Source organism: Lepidochelys kempii, chromosome 16 (genome assembly GCF_965140285.1).
Source record: "Lepidochelys kempii isolate rLepKem1 chromosome 16, rLepKem1.hap1, whole genome shotgun sequence".
Classification (NCBI taxonomy): domain Eukaryota; kingdom Metazoa; phylum Chordata; order Testudines; family Cheloniidae; genus Lepidochelys; species Lepidochelys kempii.
In genome coordinates this window covers 8229802-8244684 of record NC_136395.1, presented here as the reverse complement: position 1 = coordinate 8244684, position 14883 = coordinate 8229802, and the positions used below count along the sequence as shown (strand labels likewise).

General features: G+C 42.4%; 1 protein-coding gene across 5 annotated transcripts in view; it reads right to left on the bottom strand.

Moving 5' to 3' along the window:
* LOC140899145 (discoidin domain-containing receptor 2) overlaps positions 1-14883 on the bottom strand; it is a 158698-nt gene that overhangs the window by 46571 nt on the left and 97244 nt on the right. For all 5 annotated transcript variants that reach the window (XR_012155234.1, XR_012155235.1, XM_073314065.2 and 2 more), the window contains exon 7: positions 5000-5186. Coding sequence is in view for 3 of the 5 variants with exons in the window: in XM_073314065.2 (XP_073170166.1) it covers positions 5000-5186 (187 nt within the window). In the remaining 2 variants the exon portion in view is untranslated. The remainder of the gene's footprint in view (positions 1-4999; positions 5187-14883) is intronic.

Genomic DNA, 14883 nt, shown 5'->3' with positions numbered 1-14883 from the left:
ATACACATGGTCAAATACTTCGGGCTCCAGAGAACTGGGGGTGGGGTGTTAATTGGGTGTGAACTACACCTAAGTGGCCAATTAACATCTCTTGCTTTCCCTGAAGTCCAAAGTACTTGATCATGTACATTTGCCCTGACTGACTAAACCTCTGGAGGGAGATGGCATCTAATGTCCATGCTGAGCCATTCACATCCCATACCACTGTGCAGACTTCCTATGTTTAGTCTGTGGAAGAGAAGAATGAGGGGGGATTTGATAGCTGCTTTCAACTACCTGAAAGGGAGTTCCAAAGAGGATGGATCTAGACTGTTCTCAGTGGTAGCAGATGACAGAATGAGGAGTCATGGTCTCAAGTTGCAGTGGGGGAGGTTTAGGTTGGATATTAGGAAAAACTTTTTCACTAGGGGGGTGGTGAAACACTGGAATGGGTTACTTAGGGGGGTGGTGGAGTCTCCTTCCTTAGAAGTTTTTAAGGTCAGGTTTGACAAAGCCCTGGTTGGGATGATTTAGTTGGGGATTGGTCCTGCTTTGAGCAGGGGGTTGGATTAGATGACCTCCTGAGGTCCCTTCCAACACTGATATTCTATGATTCTATTGCACCCTGCTGGGGGCAGATCCAACAGATTGCCAGGGGGAGCAGAAGGTGGTAGTTACTGGGGGGACATTCATTGGATGGAGAGATACTGGGCATAGATGCAGACATTGCAGTGAAAACACCAGCTTAGTGTGCAGTGACACTAGAGAGAAAACTGTGAGGATACCTAAAGAATGGGACAGGAAATAATAATATATAATTTATATAATGTCATTATGTAAAATGGTATGATGCCCTTCCCTGGAAAACTGTTCAGTACCAGTCACCCTGTCTTGGAAAGATACAGCAGAAAAGAAGGGTCCAGTGACAGGTGATGAGATCCCAACACAAATCATTCCTCCCAGTGTGCATTACTTGGCATTTGTCAGCACTGAATGTCACCCCTCATTGTGATGCCCATTCACCGTCCTCTCAGTCTCCCCTAGTCTTGACTTACTTAAATTTTCCCATCTGACTGTTCACCCCTTTTCTACACAATTAATTAATATACTAAACAACACCGATGCTAGTACCAGATTCTGTTAATTTAGCTCATCTTTCTTAATCTTTCTTTCAAAGTAGCAGCTGTGTTAGTCTATTCGCAAAAAGAAAAGGAGATTTATATACATAGAGAACATGAAACAATGAGTGTTACCATACACACTGTAACGAGAGTGATCACTTAAAGTGAAAAGAAAAGGAGTACTTGTGGCACCTTAGAGACTAACCAATTTATTTGAGCATAAGCTTTCGTGAGCTACAGCTCACTTCATCGGATGCATACTGTGGAAACTGTATGCTGTAGCTCACGAAAGCTTATACTCAAATAAATTGGTTAGTCTCTAAGGTGCCACAAGTCCTCCTTTTCTTTTTGCGAATACAGACTAACACGGCTGTTACTCTGAAACCTGACACTTAAAGTGAGCTATTACCAGCAGGAGAGCAGCAGGGGCGGGGGGGGGAGGGGGTGTGACGGACAGACGGGACCTTTTGTAGTGATAATCAAGGTGGGCCATTTCCACCAGTTGACAAGAACGTATGAGGAACAGTGGGGGTGGGAGGGAATAAACATGGGGAAATAGTTTTACTTTGTGTAATGACCCATCCACTCTCAGTCTCTATTCAAGCCTAAGTTAATTGTATCCAGTTTGCAAATTAATTCCAATTCAGCAGTCTCTCGTTGGAGTCTGTTTTTGAAGTTTTTTTGTTGAAGAATTGCAACTTTCAGGTCTGTAATCGAGTGACCAAAGAGATTGAAGTGTTCTCCAACTGGTTTTTGAATGTTATAATTCTTGACGTCTGATTTGTGTCCATTTATTCTTTTACATAGAGACTGTCCAGTTTGGCCAAGGTACATGGCACAGGGGCATTGCTGGCACATGATGGCATATATCACATTGGTAGATGTGCAGGTGAACGAGTCTCTGATAGTGTGGCTGATGTGATTAGGCCCTATGATGATGTCCCCTGAATAGATATGTGGACAGAGTTGGCAACGGGCTTTGTTGCAAGGATAGTTTCCTGGGTTAGTGGTTCTGTTGTGTGGTGTGTGGTTGCTGGTGAGTATTTGCTTCAGGTTGGGGGGCTGTCTGTAAGCAAGGACTGGCTTGTCTCCCAAGATCTGTGAGAGTGATGGGTCGTCCTTCAGGATAGGTTGTAGATCCTTGATGCTGCACTGGAGAGGTTTTAGTTGGGGGCTGAAGGTGATGGCTAGTGGCGTTCTGTTACTTTCTTTGTTGGGCCTGTCCTGTAGTAGGTGACTTCTGGGTACTCTTCTGGCTCTGTCAATCTGTTTCTTCACTTCAGCAGGTGGGTATTGTAGTTGTAAGAATGCTTGATAGAGATCTTGTAGGTATTTATCTCTGTCTGAGGGGTTGGAGCAAATGCTGTTGTATCGTAGAGCTTGGCTGTAGACAATGGATCGTGTGGTGTGGACTGGATGAAAGCTGGAGGCATGTAGGTAGGAATAGCAGTCAGTAGGTTTCCGGTATAGGGTGGTGTTTATGTGGCCATCGCTTATTAGCACCGTAGTGTCCAGGAAGTGGATCTGTTGTGTGGACTGGTCCAGGCTGAGGTTGATGGTGGGATAGAAAGAGACTGGGAGTGGATGGTTCATTACACAAAGTAAAACTATTTCCCCATGGAGTACTAGTGGCACCTTAGAGACTAACCAATTTATTCGAGCATAAGCTCTCATGAGCTACAGCTCACTTCATCCGATGCATCCGATGAAGTGAGCTGTAGCTCACGAAAGCTTATGCTCAAATAAATTGGTTAGTCTCTAAGGTGCCACTAGTACTCCTTTTCTTTTTGCTAATACAGACTAACACGGCTGCTACCCTGAAACCTATTTCCCCATGTTTATTCCCCCCCTCACTCCCCACTGTTCCTCAGACATTCTTGTCAACTACTGGAAATGGCCCACCTTGATTATCACTTCAAAAGTCCCGTTTCCCGCCCCCCGCCCCCCCCCCGCTCTCCTGCTGGTAATAGCTCACCTTAAGTGATCACTCTCGTTACAGTGTGTATGGTAACACCCATTGTTTCATGTTCTCTGTGTATAAAGAAAAGGAGTACTTGTGGCACCTTAGAGACTAACCAATTTATTTGAGCATGAGCTTTCGTGAGCTACAGCTCACTTCATCGGATGCATACCGTGGAAACTGCAGCAGACTTTATATATACACAGAGAATATGAAACAATACCTCCTCCCACCCCACTGTCCTGCTGGTAATAGCTTATCTAAAGTGATCATCAGGTGGGCCATTTCCAGCACAAATCCAGGTTTTCTCACCCTCCACCCCCCCACACAAATTCACTCTCCTGCTGGTGATAGCCCATCCAAAGTGACAACTCTTTACACATTGAGTTGTCACTTTGGATGGGCTATCACCAGCAGGAGAGTGAATTTGTGTGCGGGGGTGGAGGGTGAGAAAACCTGGATTTGTGCTGGAAATGGCCCACCTGATGATCACTTTAGATAAGCTATTACCAGCAGGACAGTGGGGTGGGAGGAGGTATTGTTTCATATTCTCTGTGTATATATAAAGTCTGCTGCAGTTTCCACGGTATGCATCCGATGAAGTGAGCTGTAGCTCACGAAAGCTCATGCTCAAATAAATTGGTTAGTCTCTAAGGTGCCACAAGTACTCCTTTTCTTTTTGCGAATACAGACTAACACGGCTGTTACTCTGAAACCTGTCTATGTATAAAATCTCCCCACTGTATTTTCCACTGAGGGATAGCTCAGTGGTTTGAGCTTTGGCCTGCTAAAGTCAGGATTGTGAGTTCAATCCTTGAAAGGGCCATTTAGGGATCCAGGGCAAAAATTGGGGATTGGTCCTGCTTTGAGCAGGGGGTTGAACTAGATGACCCCCTGAGGTCCCTTCCAACCCTGATATTCTATGATTCTATGAATGCATCCGATGAAGTGAGCTGTAGCTCACGAAAGCATATGCTCAAATAAATTTGTTAGTCTCTAAGGTTCCACAAGTCCTCCTTTTCTTTTTGCTTAATCTTTCTGTTTGTTTACTATCTCTTAGCCAGTTTTTAACTCATGACAGAACTTGACCTCTCACCTTTCACAAATGACAACTTGTACGGGACTTTCCCAACGGCTGTTTGAAAACACAAATAAACTGCTCCTTTTTTAGCAAGTATTTTACTGGCACTCTCAAAGTACCATAGGAGACAGGAGAGGCATGTCTCTCCTTAACAGGAGCTGTATTTCCTCTGTCATGTCATGGTAATCTAGGCACACTATATCTCTGTCTTTAATTATTGTTTCAACCAATTTTCCTGATATTGAAGTAAGGCTCATTGGTGTATAAATCCTGGCATGAACCCAGCTCCTTTTCTAAATGTAGGTACTTTTGCTATCTTACAATTCTGTGCTATAGTATCTTATTTTAATGAGCGATTGCATATATTTTTTAGCAGCTAGGCAGCTTTGTTCTTAAGTTCTAAGTTCTTTCAGAATTCCTGGCGGTACAACTTCTGTCCTGGGAACTTGTTTCTCTTTAATTTAACAATTTGTTCTAGGGATTCCTTTTTCTCCTGTCTGTATCGGAGGATGTCTGGTATATTACTTGGTATGTTTCTGTACCTTCACTGAGTGGAAGTGGCTTTTAGAATCACATTTCCAGTGAGAAAACTTGCATTTGCAAGTTCAAAATATTCTCTAAAATTCGCTTCAAATTAGCTGTTTCTACAAATATTTCTGCCCATAAAGTAATTCATTGCGACAGACTAAAGGCCACAAACAAACAGAGCCAGAGGCAATGCAACTGCTTATTGAAATAAACACTGAACAGAACACGCATGGCGATATCAGTCCAGAACCAGAATGCCGAGGAGACTCTGGGACCCTGTGTGCCACACAGACAAAGCCAAGATCTGGGGAGATGGGAAGACTGCAGTACCTTCATAGAGGTGAAGTTCCTCTGCCGGTCAAACTGAAACTCCATTTCGACAAAACCTGTGCTGAAGCTCTCATTCTTCCAGCCGACATAGTCATACCCTGGCCACACACGGTACTGGTGACTCTGTGTGAAATCGTCCAGTCCCAGTACACCATCTGTTAGCTGGCCCAGACCTCCATACAAATGCCTAGCAAGAAATGGCTCATGGTTAGACAGAGCACCAGAGAAGAGAGAGAACAGAATCATAGACTCTTCCGGGTTTGACCGGACCTCTACTCCTCTCTTGGTACTGAGAAAGGATTGATTTCATTATACCTACGACACCCTGGAGAGATGAGTACCTAGTTCCAGTCCCGACTGTCTCCTGAATGTTCCCAGCCACTCCTTGACCCACGGCAGCTTTTTCCGTTTTGAGGGACAATGAGAACCCTTTTCTCTAATCCTGCATGTGAAGATGTAGCCAAGCGGCCAGTGCAAAAGCAAAGATTGGAGAAGGTATTACTGGGCTCAGAGTCTTTCCAGAGTCTGTCAAGCCCCTTTGTGATCAGAACATAAGCAGCTCAGGAACATAAATAGGCAGTTTTCTCTTGCTGAGTGGTTTAGGCAGGGCCAAGCCCAGCACTGGATAAGGCCAGCAGTTTGTGTGCTGATCTGAACCATTTGCCAGTGAGAGCAAAACACAGCCATGGACAACTCTTGAGAAAGAAAACGGAGATTCTCAAAAGGGACATTTCAGTTCCACCAAATAGGTGGGGCTCAATCCTGGGATTTTTGCCACTGAGCTGTGGAGGGGGCCGTGTGGAGCTGCCTGCCCAGGGACAGTGCTGGGGAAACTGTCACAGGAAGGCTGCTCCTCTCATTGGGCTGGCACAGACTGTTCTCTCTGGTGCACCGGCTCTTGTGGACCCTGCCTGCTCCCCTCCCCTGGGAGAGCAGGAGTAAACAGTCCCTGTGCGCCACCGGGCAGATTGGGCCAGGGCAGTTACCGTGGAGACCCTTGTGCAGACGTGTGAAAGGGGAGTCTTTTGCCTGCCCCTGTGCACCTGAGCAAGGAACCTCCAAATCCAGCCTGTAGACAGAACACACCCAAACTCTGACTCTCTTGAGAGATGGTGGCTTTGGATTTGGGCAGGACTTTCCAGGGCACCTTAGTTAACCTCTTAGACAGAAGAGCCCCAATGGAATGAGGATAACATACTTCAGACATTTCGCTCCTGCAGGCTATTCTAATGTTCTGGAAACCCTTAATAGAGTTTCAGTGTCAAACAGTATGGGCCTGATTGTGTCTCCTTGATCTGTGCATGGAACTCACCTGTGCGTGGAAGGGGATCACCAACCTCCATGGCAATTTTTCAGACTAATAGTTTATTTGCTGAAAAATGCACTTGCAGTCAACCCAAAACCATTTGTGACTTTGACATGAAGGAGGAGCTGATAGGGCACTTACTTGCGATGTGGGGACCCAGATCTGAATGATTGCTCAGGAGCAGGGATTTGAACCCCTATGTCCCTCCCCATGTAAGTATCCTAACTGCTGGGCTATCCTGAGGACAGATTCTTATCTTATCTGATTAGGAGGACAGATTCTTATCCTTTCTCTTTGGATAACTGAACTGTCAGACTTTAACATCTCTCTATTCAGGACTTGCAAACTGAGATTTTTTTCAGAGCCTTTTATCTTATCCAAATTTCAGCAGGTTTTCACAGGGACGGACAGAAAAAGGCATTTCGCTGGCATGAGGGTGACCCAGTGGCAAAATCTCATGCCCTGCTCTACAGCATGGAAGCTCTAGAACCTCTCAATGAAATGGCTGTAAGACGTTTTTAACATGTGCAAAACAACGTATTTTTCCTTAATTTCATTCTTGGAAGCAGCTGAACTGTTTTTCCTGAAACTTAAAAAAAAAAAAAAAATCAGCCTGAAACAGACACCCTGCACAGAAAATTTCAGCCAGAACTGTTCAAGTTTGGCAAAGTTAGAACAAACTGAAAACAGGGTCTTATAATAGGAAGATTCTCTATATCCTAGTAAGGAGGGAAGGACGGAAGTTGATAAAGCACAGGTAGGAAGTGAAGAGAAGTCAAATGAAAAAGAGTCCCATTCAGTTTCATCACATAATGGCAGACAGATGACAAATTTCATAAGATACAAATGCTAGAAGTCTAAACACTAAGATGAGTGAACTTGAGTGCCTCGTATTAAATGAGTGGAACAATGATAATCAATGGGACACAGTAATACCAGGGTACAAAATACATGGGAATGACAGAGTAGGTCATACTGGTGGGGGCGTGACACTATATGTGAAAGAAAGCATACAGTCAAAGAAAGTAAAAATCTTAAATGAATCAAATTGTTCTATAGAATTTCTAGAGACAGAAATTCCATGCTTGAATAATAAGCATATATCAGTGGAGATATACTAGCAATCGCTTGACCAGGATAATGATGGTAATTGTGAAATGCTCCAAGAGATTAGATGCTATACAAAATAGAAAACTCAATAATAGTGGAGGATTTCAACTATCCCCATATTGACTGGCTACGTATCGTCCCAGGATAGGATGCAGAGATAAAATTTATTGACACCATCAATGACTGTTTCTTGGAGCAGCTAGTCCTGGAACCCACAAGAGGAGAGGCAATTCTTGATTTAGCCCTAAGTGGAGCACAGGATCTGATCTAAGAAGTCAAGATAGCTGAACCGCTTGGTAATAGTGACCATAATAATTAAATTTAACATCCTGGTTGAGGGAAACACCAAAGAATCCCATCACAGTAGCATTTAACTTCAGAAAGAAGAACTACACAAAAATGAGGAAGCTAGTTAAACAAACAGAAATTAAAAGGTATAGTCCCCAAAGTGAAACGCCTACAAGGTGCATGGAAACTTTTAAAAAACATAATAGATACTCAGATTAAATGTATACCCCAAATTTAAAAAGAACATTGTAAGAGGACCAAAAAAGTGCCACCATAGCTAAACAATAAAATAAAAGAAATGGTTAGAGGCAAAAAGGCATCCTTTAAAAATTGGAAGTTAAATCCTACTGAGGAAAATAGAAAGGAGCAAGTCAAGTGTAAAAGTATAATTAGGAAGGGCAAAAAAGAATTTGAAGAGCAACTAGCCAAAGGCTCAAAAACAAACAGCAAAAAAAAAGTTTAAGTACATCAAAATCAGGGAGCCTGTGACAATCGAGGTTAGAAAAGAGCACTCAAGGAAAATAAGGCCATTGTGGAGAAGCTAAATTAATTATTTTCATGAGTCTTCACTGCAGAGGTTGTGAGGGAGATTCCCACACTTGAGCCATTATTTTTAGGTGACTAATCTGAGGAACTGTCCCAGTTTGAGGTGTCAATAGAGGAAGTTTTGGAACAAATAGATAAATTAAACAGTAATAAGTCACCAGATCCAGATGGGATTCACCCAACAGTTCTGAAGGAACTCAAATATAAAATTGCAGGCATGTGGCATGTAACCTATCATGTGGCATGTAACCTAACCTAACTGTGGCATGTAACCTATCATTTAAATCAGCTTCTGTACCAGATGACTGGAGGACAGGTAATGTGATGCCAATTTTTAAAAAAGGCTCCAGAGGCAATTCTGGCAATTACAGGCCAATAAGCCTAACTTCAGTACCAGGCAAATTTGTTGAAACTACAGTAAAGAACAGAATTATCAGACACATAGATTAACTTGATTTGTGGGGAAGAGTCAACATGGCTTTTGTGAAGGGCAATCATGCCTCACCAATCTATCAGAATTCTTTGAGGGGGTCAACAAACAGGTGGACAAAGGTGATCCAGTGGATATAGTGTACCTGGACTTTCAGAAAGCCATTGACAAGGGCCCTCACCAAAGGCTCTTAAGCAAAGGAAGCAGACATGGGATAAGAGGGAAGGTCCTCTCATGGATCAGTAACTGGTTAAAAAACAGAAAACAAAGGATAGGTATAAATGGTCAGTTTTCAGAATGGAGAGATGTAAATAGTGGTGTCCCCCAGGGGTCTGTACTAGAACCAGTGCTGTTCACCATATTCATAAATGATCTGGAAAAAGGGGTGAACAGTGAGGTTGCAAAATTTCAGACAATGCAAAATTACTCAAGATAGTTAAGTTCAAAGCAGACTGTGAAGAGTTACAAAGGGATCTCACTAAACTGAATGACTGGGCAACAAAATGGCAGATGCAATTCAATGTTGATAAATGCAAAGTAATGCACATTTGAAAACATAATCCCAATTACACATACAAAATGATGTCTAACTTTGCTGTTACCAATCAAGAAAGAGATCTTGGAGACATTGTGGATAGTTCTCTGAAAACATCTGCCCAATGTGCAGCAGCAGTCTAAAAAGCTAACAGAGTGTTAGGAACCATTAGGAAAGGGATAGATAATAAGATAGAAAATACCATACTATCACTATATAAACCCATGGTACTCCCACAAGTTGAATACTGCAAGCAGTTTTGGTTGCCCCATCTCAAAAAAGATATTAGAATTGGAATAGGTACAGAGAATGGCAATAAAAATTATTAAGGGTATGGAACATATTCCGTATGAGGAGAGATTAAAAAGAGTGGGACTTTTCAGCTTGGAAAAGAGATGACTAAGAGGGGACATGATGGAGGTCTGTAAAACTGTGATTGGTGTGGAGAAAGTAAATAAGGAAGTGTTATTTACTCCTTCACATAACCAGGGGTCACTCAATGAAATTAATAGGCAGCAGGTTTAAAACAAACATAAGGAAGTACTTCTTCACACAACACACAGTCAACCTGTGGAACTCGTTGCCAGAGGACGTTGTGAAGCCCAAAACTATTACAGGGTTCAAAAAAGAACTATATAAGTTTATCCAGGATAGGTCCATCAGTGGCTATTAACCAAGACGGTCAGAGATGCAACCCTAAGCTCTGGGTTTCCCTAGCCTCTGTTTGCCAGAAGCTGAGAGTGGCGGACAGGGGATGGATCACTTGTTAATTGCCCTGTTCATTCCCTCTGAGGAATCTGGCACTGACCACTGTAGGAAGACAGGATACAAGGCTAGATGGATCATTGATCTGACACAGTTCTTAAGCATGTTCTTAAGCACGGTGGTAAAAGCCACTCTGCCAGAGTGGGAATTCTCCTTCATGGAAAGCATGGAAACATAACAGCTTTCCTGGATCACGGTGGCTACTCTTTTTACATAATGAGCATCCTTCTATGATAACCCCAATATCCCAGATCATGCCAAGCCATTGCTCTGGCCTTGGGTCTCAGCATGTCTTGGTGCACCTCATGAAATCCTCTATGGACTTCACTATTATCCCTCAGATACTACGATGATGGGCAGTGATATAAAACCCACAGAGAGAGAGAGAGAGAGAGAGAGAGAGATGTAATTGAGAATTTCTTTTTCTGGCACTCAGGAATGACTACCATTCCTCTACCAAAGAGAAGTCCTGCTCCTTCATAAGCCAGGGACATCATCCTTCTTTTCTCTTGGCCAAGTCATTACTGTCAGCACTACTTGGAGCTGCGAATCTCCTTTAGTGACTCCTCCCAGCCTGACAGCATATATCCGTCTCTCCTCTGCAAATGAGTCTCCCTTTTCTGGAGGGGATTCGACCGTTACTGTGACCATCGTCTCCACCAGGATCCTCAGCCTGCATGGGTGTATTGTACTACGAGCCTCTGCTTCTGAAGCTCCAGAAACATTCTCCACAGGTGTGCTAACGGATGGCTTCCTAAAAGGTGCCTCCAAAGGCTTGTGATCAGTTTGAATTAGGACTGTTATTGCTGAAAGTGAACTAATGAAACTTTCTCAATGCATACAAAGCTGCAAGCAACTCTTTCCCACTCTCTGCTTAGCTTTGTTCTGCAGTATTAAGCTCTTGTGAGAGATCTGCTACTGGCTTGGCTTTCTTGTATTAAACCTGCTCTCAACCCATTTTTCAAGGCATAAAACTTGAGAATTGAGAACTGTTGGGGTGTGGAAGGGGACTGGGTTACTGGAATCTAGAAACTTCTAGAAGGTAAGCAGGGGCAAGATAATATAATTCTACACCAAGAGGGCTGACTCTTTTTATTTGCCAGTCTTCATTGCTGAAGTCACTGGATAATTGTTTCTCATTCTAAATGTAGTAAATGTGAATGCTACAGATCAATACTGCTAATGGGTGACTAGTATGTAGGGCTCGGTTCTGTCACCCGTACTTACCCTGAGTTGTATTTTACTCTGGCATAACTCACACGAGAGGTCACGCTCAGATTGGATGAGCTTCTGAAGTCAAGGATCCCCTGGTGATGGTGCATATTGGCACTAATGACACTGCATCATGGGATAACTCATAGATTATAGATAACAGCAGGGAACTGAGAAGGGTACTGAAGAAGAAGCTAATGAGCTAATTCAGTTCAAACTGAATGGAAGGATTAACAAAAATAAATCTGCAACTAGGGTTTTTGATTTCAAAAGGGCTGACTTTCAAAAATTAAGGAAATTTGTTAGGGAAGTGGATTGGACTGAAGAATTTATGGGTTTAAAGGTAGAGGAGGCCTGGGATTATTTTAAATTAAAGCTGCAGAAGCTATCGGAAGCCTGCATCCCAAGAAAGGGGAAAAAATTCATAGGCAGGAGTTGTAGACCAAGCTGGATGAGCAAGCATCTTAGAGAGGTAATTAAGAAAAAGCAGAAAGCATATAGGGAGTGGAAGAAGGGAGGGATCAGTAAGGAAAGCTACCTTATTGAGGTCAGAATATGTAGGGATAAAGTGAGACAGGCTAAAAGTCAAGTAGAGTTGGACCTTGCAAAGGGAATTAAAACCAATAGTAAAAGGTTCTATAGTCATATAAATAGGAAGAAAACAAAGAAAGAAGAAGTGGGACCGCTAAAAACTGAGGATGGAGTGGAGGTCAAGGATAATCTAGGCATGGCCCAATATCTAAACAAATACTTTGCCTCAGTCTTTAATAAGACTAAAGAGGATCTTAGGGATAATGGTAGCATGATAAATGGGAATGAGGATATGGAGGTAGACATCACCATATCTGAGGTAGAAGCGAAACTCAAACAGCTTAATGGGACTAAATCGGGGGGCCCAGATAATCTTCATCCAAGAATATTAAAAGAATTGGCACAAGAAATTGCAAGCCCATTAGCAAGAATTTTTAATGAATCTGTAAACTCAGGGGTTGTACCGTATGATTGGAGAATTGCTAACATAGTTCCTGTTTTTAAGAAAGGGAAAAAAAGTGATCCAAGTAATTATAGGCCTGTTAGTTTGACATCTGTAGTATGCAAGGTCTTGGAAAAAATTTTGAAGGAGAAGGTAGTTAAGGACATTGAAGTCAATGGTAAATGGGACAAAATACAACATGGTTTTACAAAAGGTAGATCGTGCCAAACCAACCTGATCTCCTTCTTTGAGAGAGTAACAGATTTTTTAGATAAAGGAAACGCAGTGGATCTAATTTACTTAGATTTTAGTAAGGCGTTTGATACTGTGCCACATGGGGAATTATTAGTTAAATTGGATAAGATGGGCATCAATAGGAAAATTGAAAGGTGGATAGGGAATTGGTTAAAGGGGAGACTACAACGGGTCCTACTGAAAGGTGAACTGTCAAGTTGGAGGGAGGTTACCAGTGGAGTTCCTCAAGGATCAGTTTTGGGACCAATCTTATTTAATCTTTTTATTACTGACCTGGGCACAGAAAGTGGGAGTGTGCTAATAAAGTTTGCAGATGATACAAAGCTGGGAGGTATTGCTAATTTAGAGAAGGACAGGGATACCCTACAGGAGGATCTGGATGACCTTGTAAACTGGAGTAATAGGAATAGGATGAAATTTAATAGTGAGAAGTGTAAGGTCATGCATTTAGGGATTAATAACAAGAATTTTAGTTATAAGCTAGGGACGCATCAACTAGAAGTAACGGAGGAGGAAAAGGACCTTGGAGTATTGGTTGATCATAGGATGACTATGAGCTGCCAATGTGATATGGCTGTGAAAAAAGCTAATGTCGTCTTGGGATGCATCAGGAGAGGTATTTCCAGTAGGGATAAGGAGGTTTTAGTACCGTTATATAAGGCACTGGTGAGACCTCACCTGGAATACTGTGTGCAGTTCTGGTCTCCCATGTTTAAGAAGGATGAATTCAAACTGGAACAGGTACAGAGAAGGGCTACTAGGATGATCCGAGGAATGGAAAACTTGTCTTATGAAAGGAGACTCAGGGAGCTTGGCTTGTTTAGCCTAACTAAAAGAAGGTTGAGGGGAGATATGATTGCTCTCTATAAATATATCAGAGGGATAAATACCAGAGAGGGAGAGGAATTATTTAAACTCAATACCAATGTGGACACAAGAACAAATGGATATAAACTGGCCACTAGGAAATTTAGATTAGAAATTAGGCGAAGGTTTCTAACCATCAGAGGAGTGAAGTTTTGGAATAGCCTTCCGAGGGAAGTAGTGGGGGCAAAAGATCTATCTTGCTTTAAGATTAAACTCGATAAGTTTATGGAGGAGATGGTATGATGGGATAACATGGTTTTGGTAATTAAATATTCATGGTAAATAGGCCTAATGGCCTGTGATGGGTTTTTAGATGGGGTAAGATCCAAGTTACCCGGGAAAGAATTTTCTGTAGTATCTGGCTGATGAATCTTGCCCATATGCTCAGGGTTTAGCTGATCGCCATATTTGGGGTCGGGAAGGAATTTTCCTCCAGGGCAGACTGGAAGGCCCTGGAGGTTTTTCGCCTTCCTCTGTAGCATGGGGCACGGGTCACTTGCTGGAGGATTCTCTGCTCCTTGAGGTCTTCAAACTACAATTTGAGGACTTCAATAGCACAGATATAGGTGTGAGGTCTTTTTTAGGAGTGGTGGGTGAAATTCTGTGGCCTGCATTGTGCAGGAGGTCAGACTAGATGATCATAATGGTCCCTTCTGACCTAAATATCTATGAATCTATGAATCTAAGAAGAATGTCCAAACCATGTTCTCAGAGATTGTACCTGTCCCGTGAGCAAAGGAAGGCAGAACATTCTGGAAGTGAACCACAGGCTGTGAAGTGGTGTAGGGTAAAGTAGAGTAACATTGGTCCTTCTTCTACAGGAAGAGGGGGCTGTACAGTGTGGATGGCCTCAATCTCAGTAGAAGGGGAACCAATCTCTGCAGGACAGGCTAGCTTGCTTAGTCAGGAGGGCGTTATAGTAATAGCAAATGGGGAGGATGAACAGAGGGAAGATATGAGGACTTAGCTCAAAATGGAGATTTGAGAACAACATTACTCAAGAAGCACACAGACATGAAGAGAAGAAATTAATTGCCTACACATCACTGCTAGGAACCTGCGTAACAAACCAGATGAGTTGGAATTGCTTGTTTATGAGCATAAATTCAATCTAGTTGGTATAACTGAAACCCGGTGGAAAGATTCACATGACTGGAAAGTTAAAATCAATGGTTATAACTATGCTTGGCAGATTTTTTTTTTAAAATTTTGATGGATAATATCAATTTTTATTTTTAAGCATTTTAAATTTTTTTAATCTATTTAGATGTTCACAGTTGCAGGAAATTATGGGGGATCAGACAATAATTATTTAATGATAGCAGATGTTGAGATTCAAAAAATTAAAGCTTTGTAACCATTAAAGCAGAAATTGTCAACATCACAGGGTAAAAATATCCAAAGTAAATATCTTAAATCAAACTGATGGGGTGTTTACCACACACTTGCCCAGAAAGAGTTAATGAAGACTGAGAAGGGGGCTAATTAACACCACATGCCACAGCTGAGGGGAATCAAGTGGCTAAGTAATCCCATGACTGAGTCAGGCAGCCCAGCTGAGGAGGAATGAGCTGGGCTGGGGCTATAAAGACAGGGA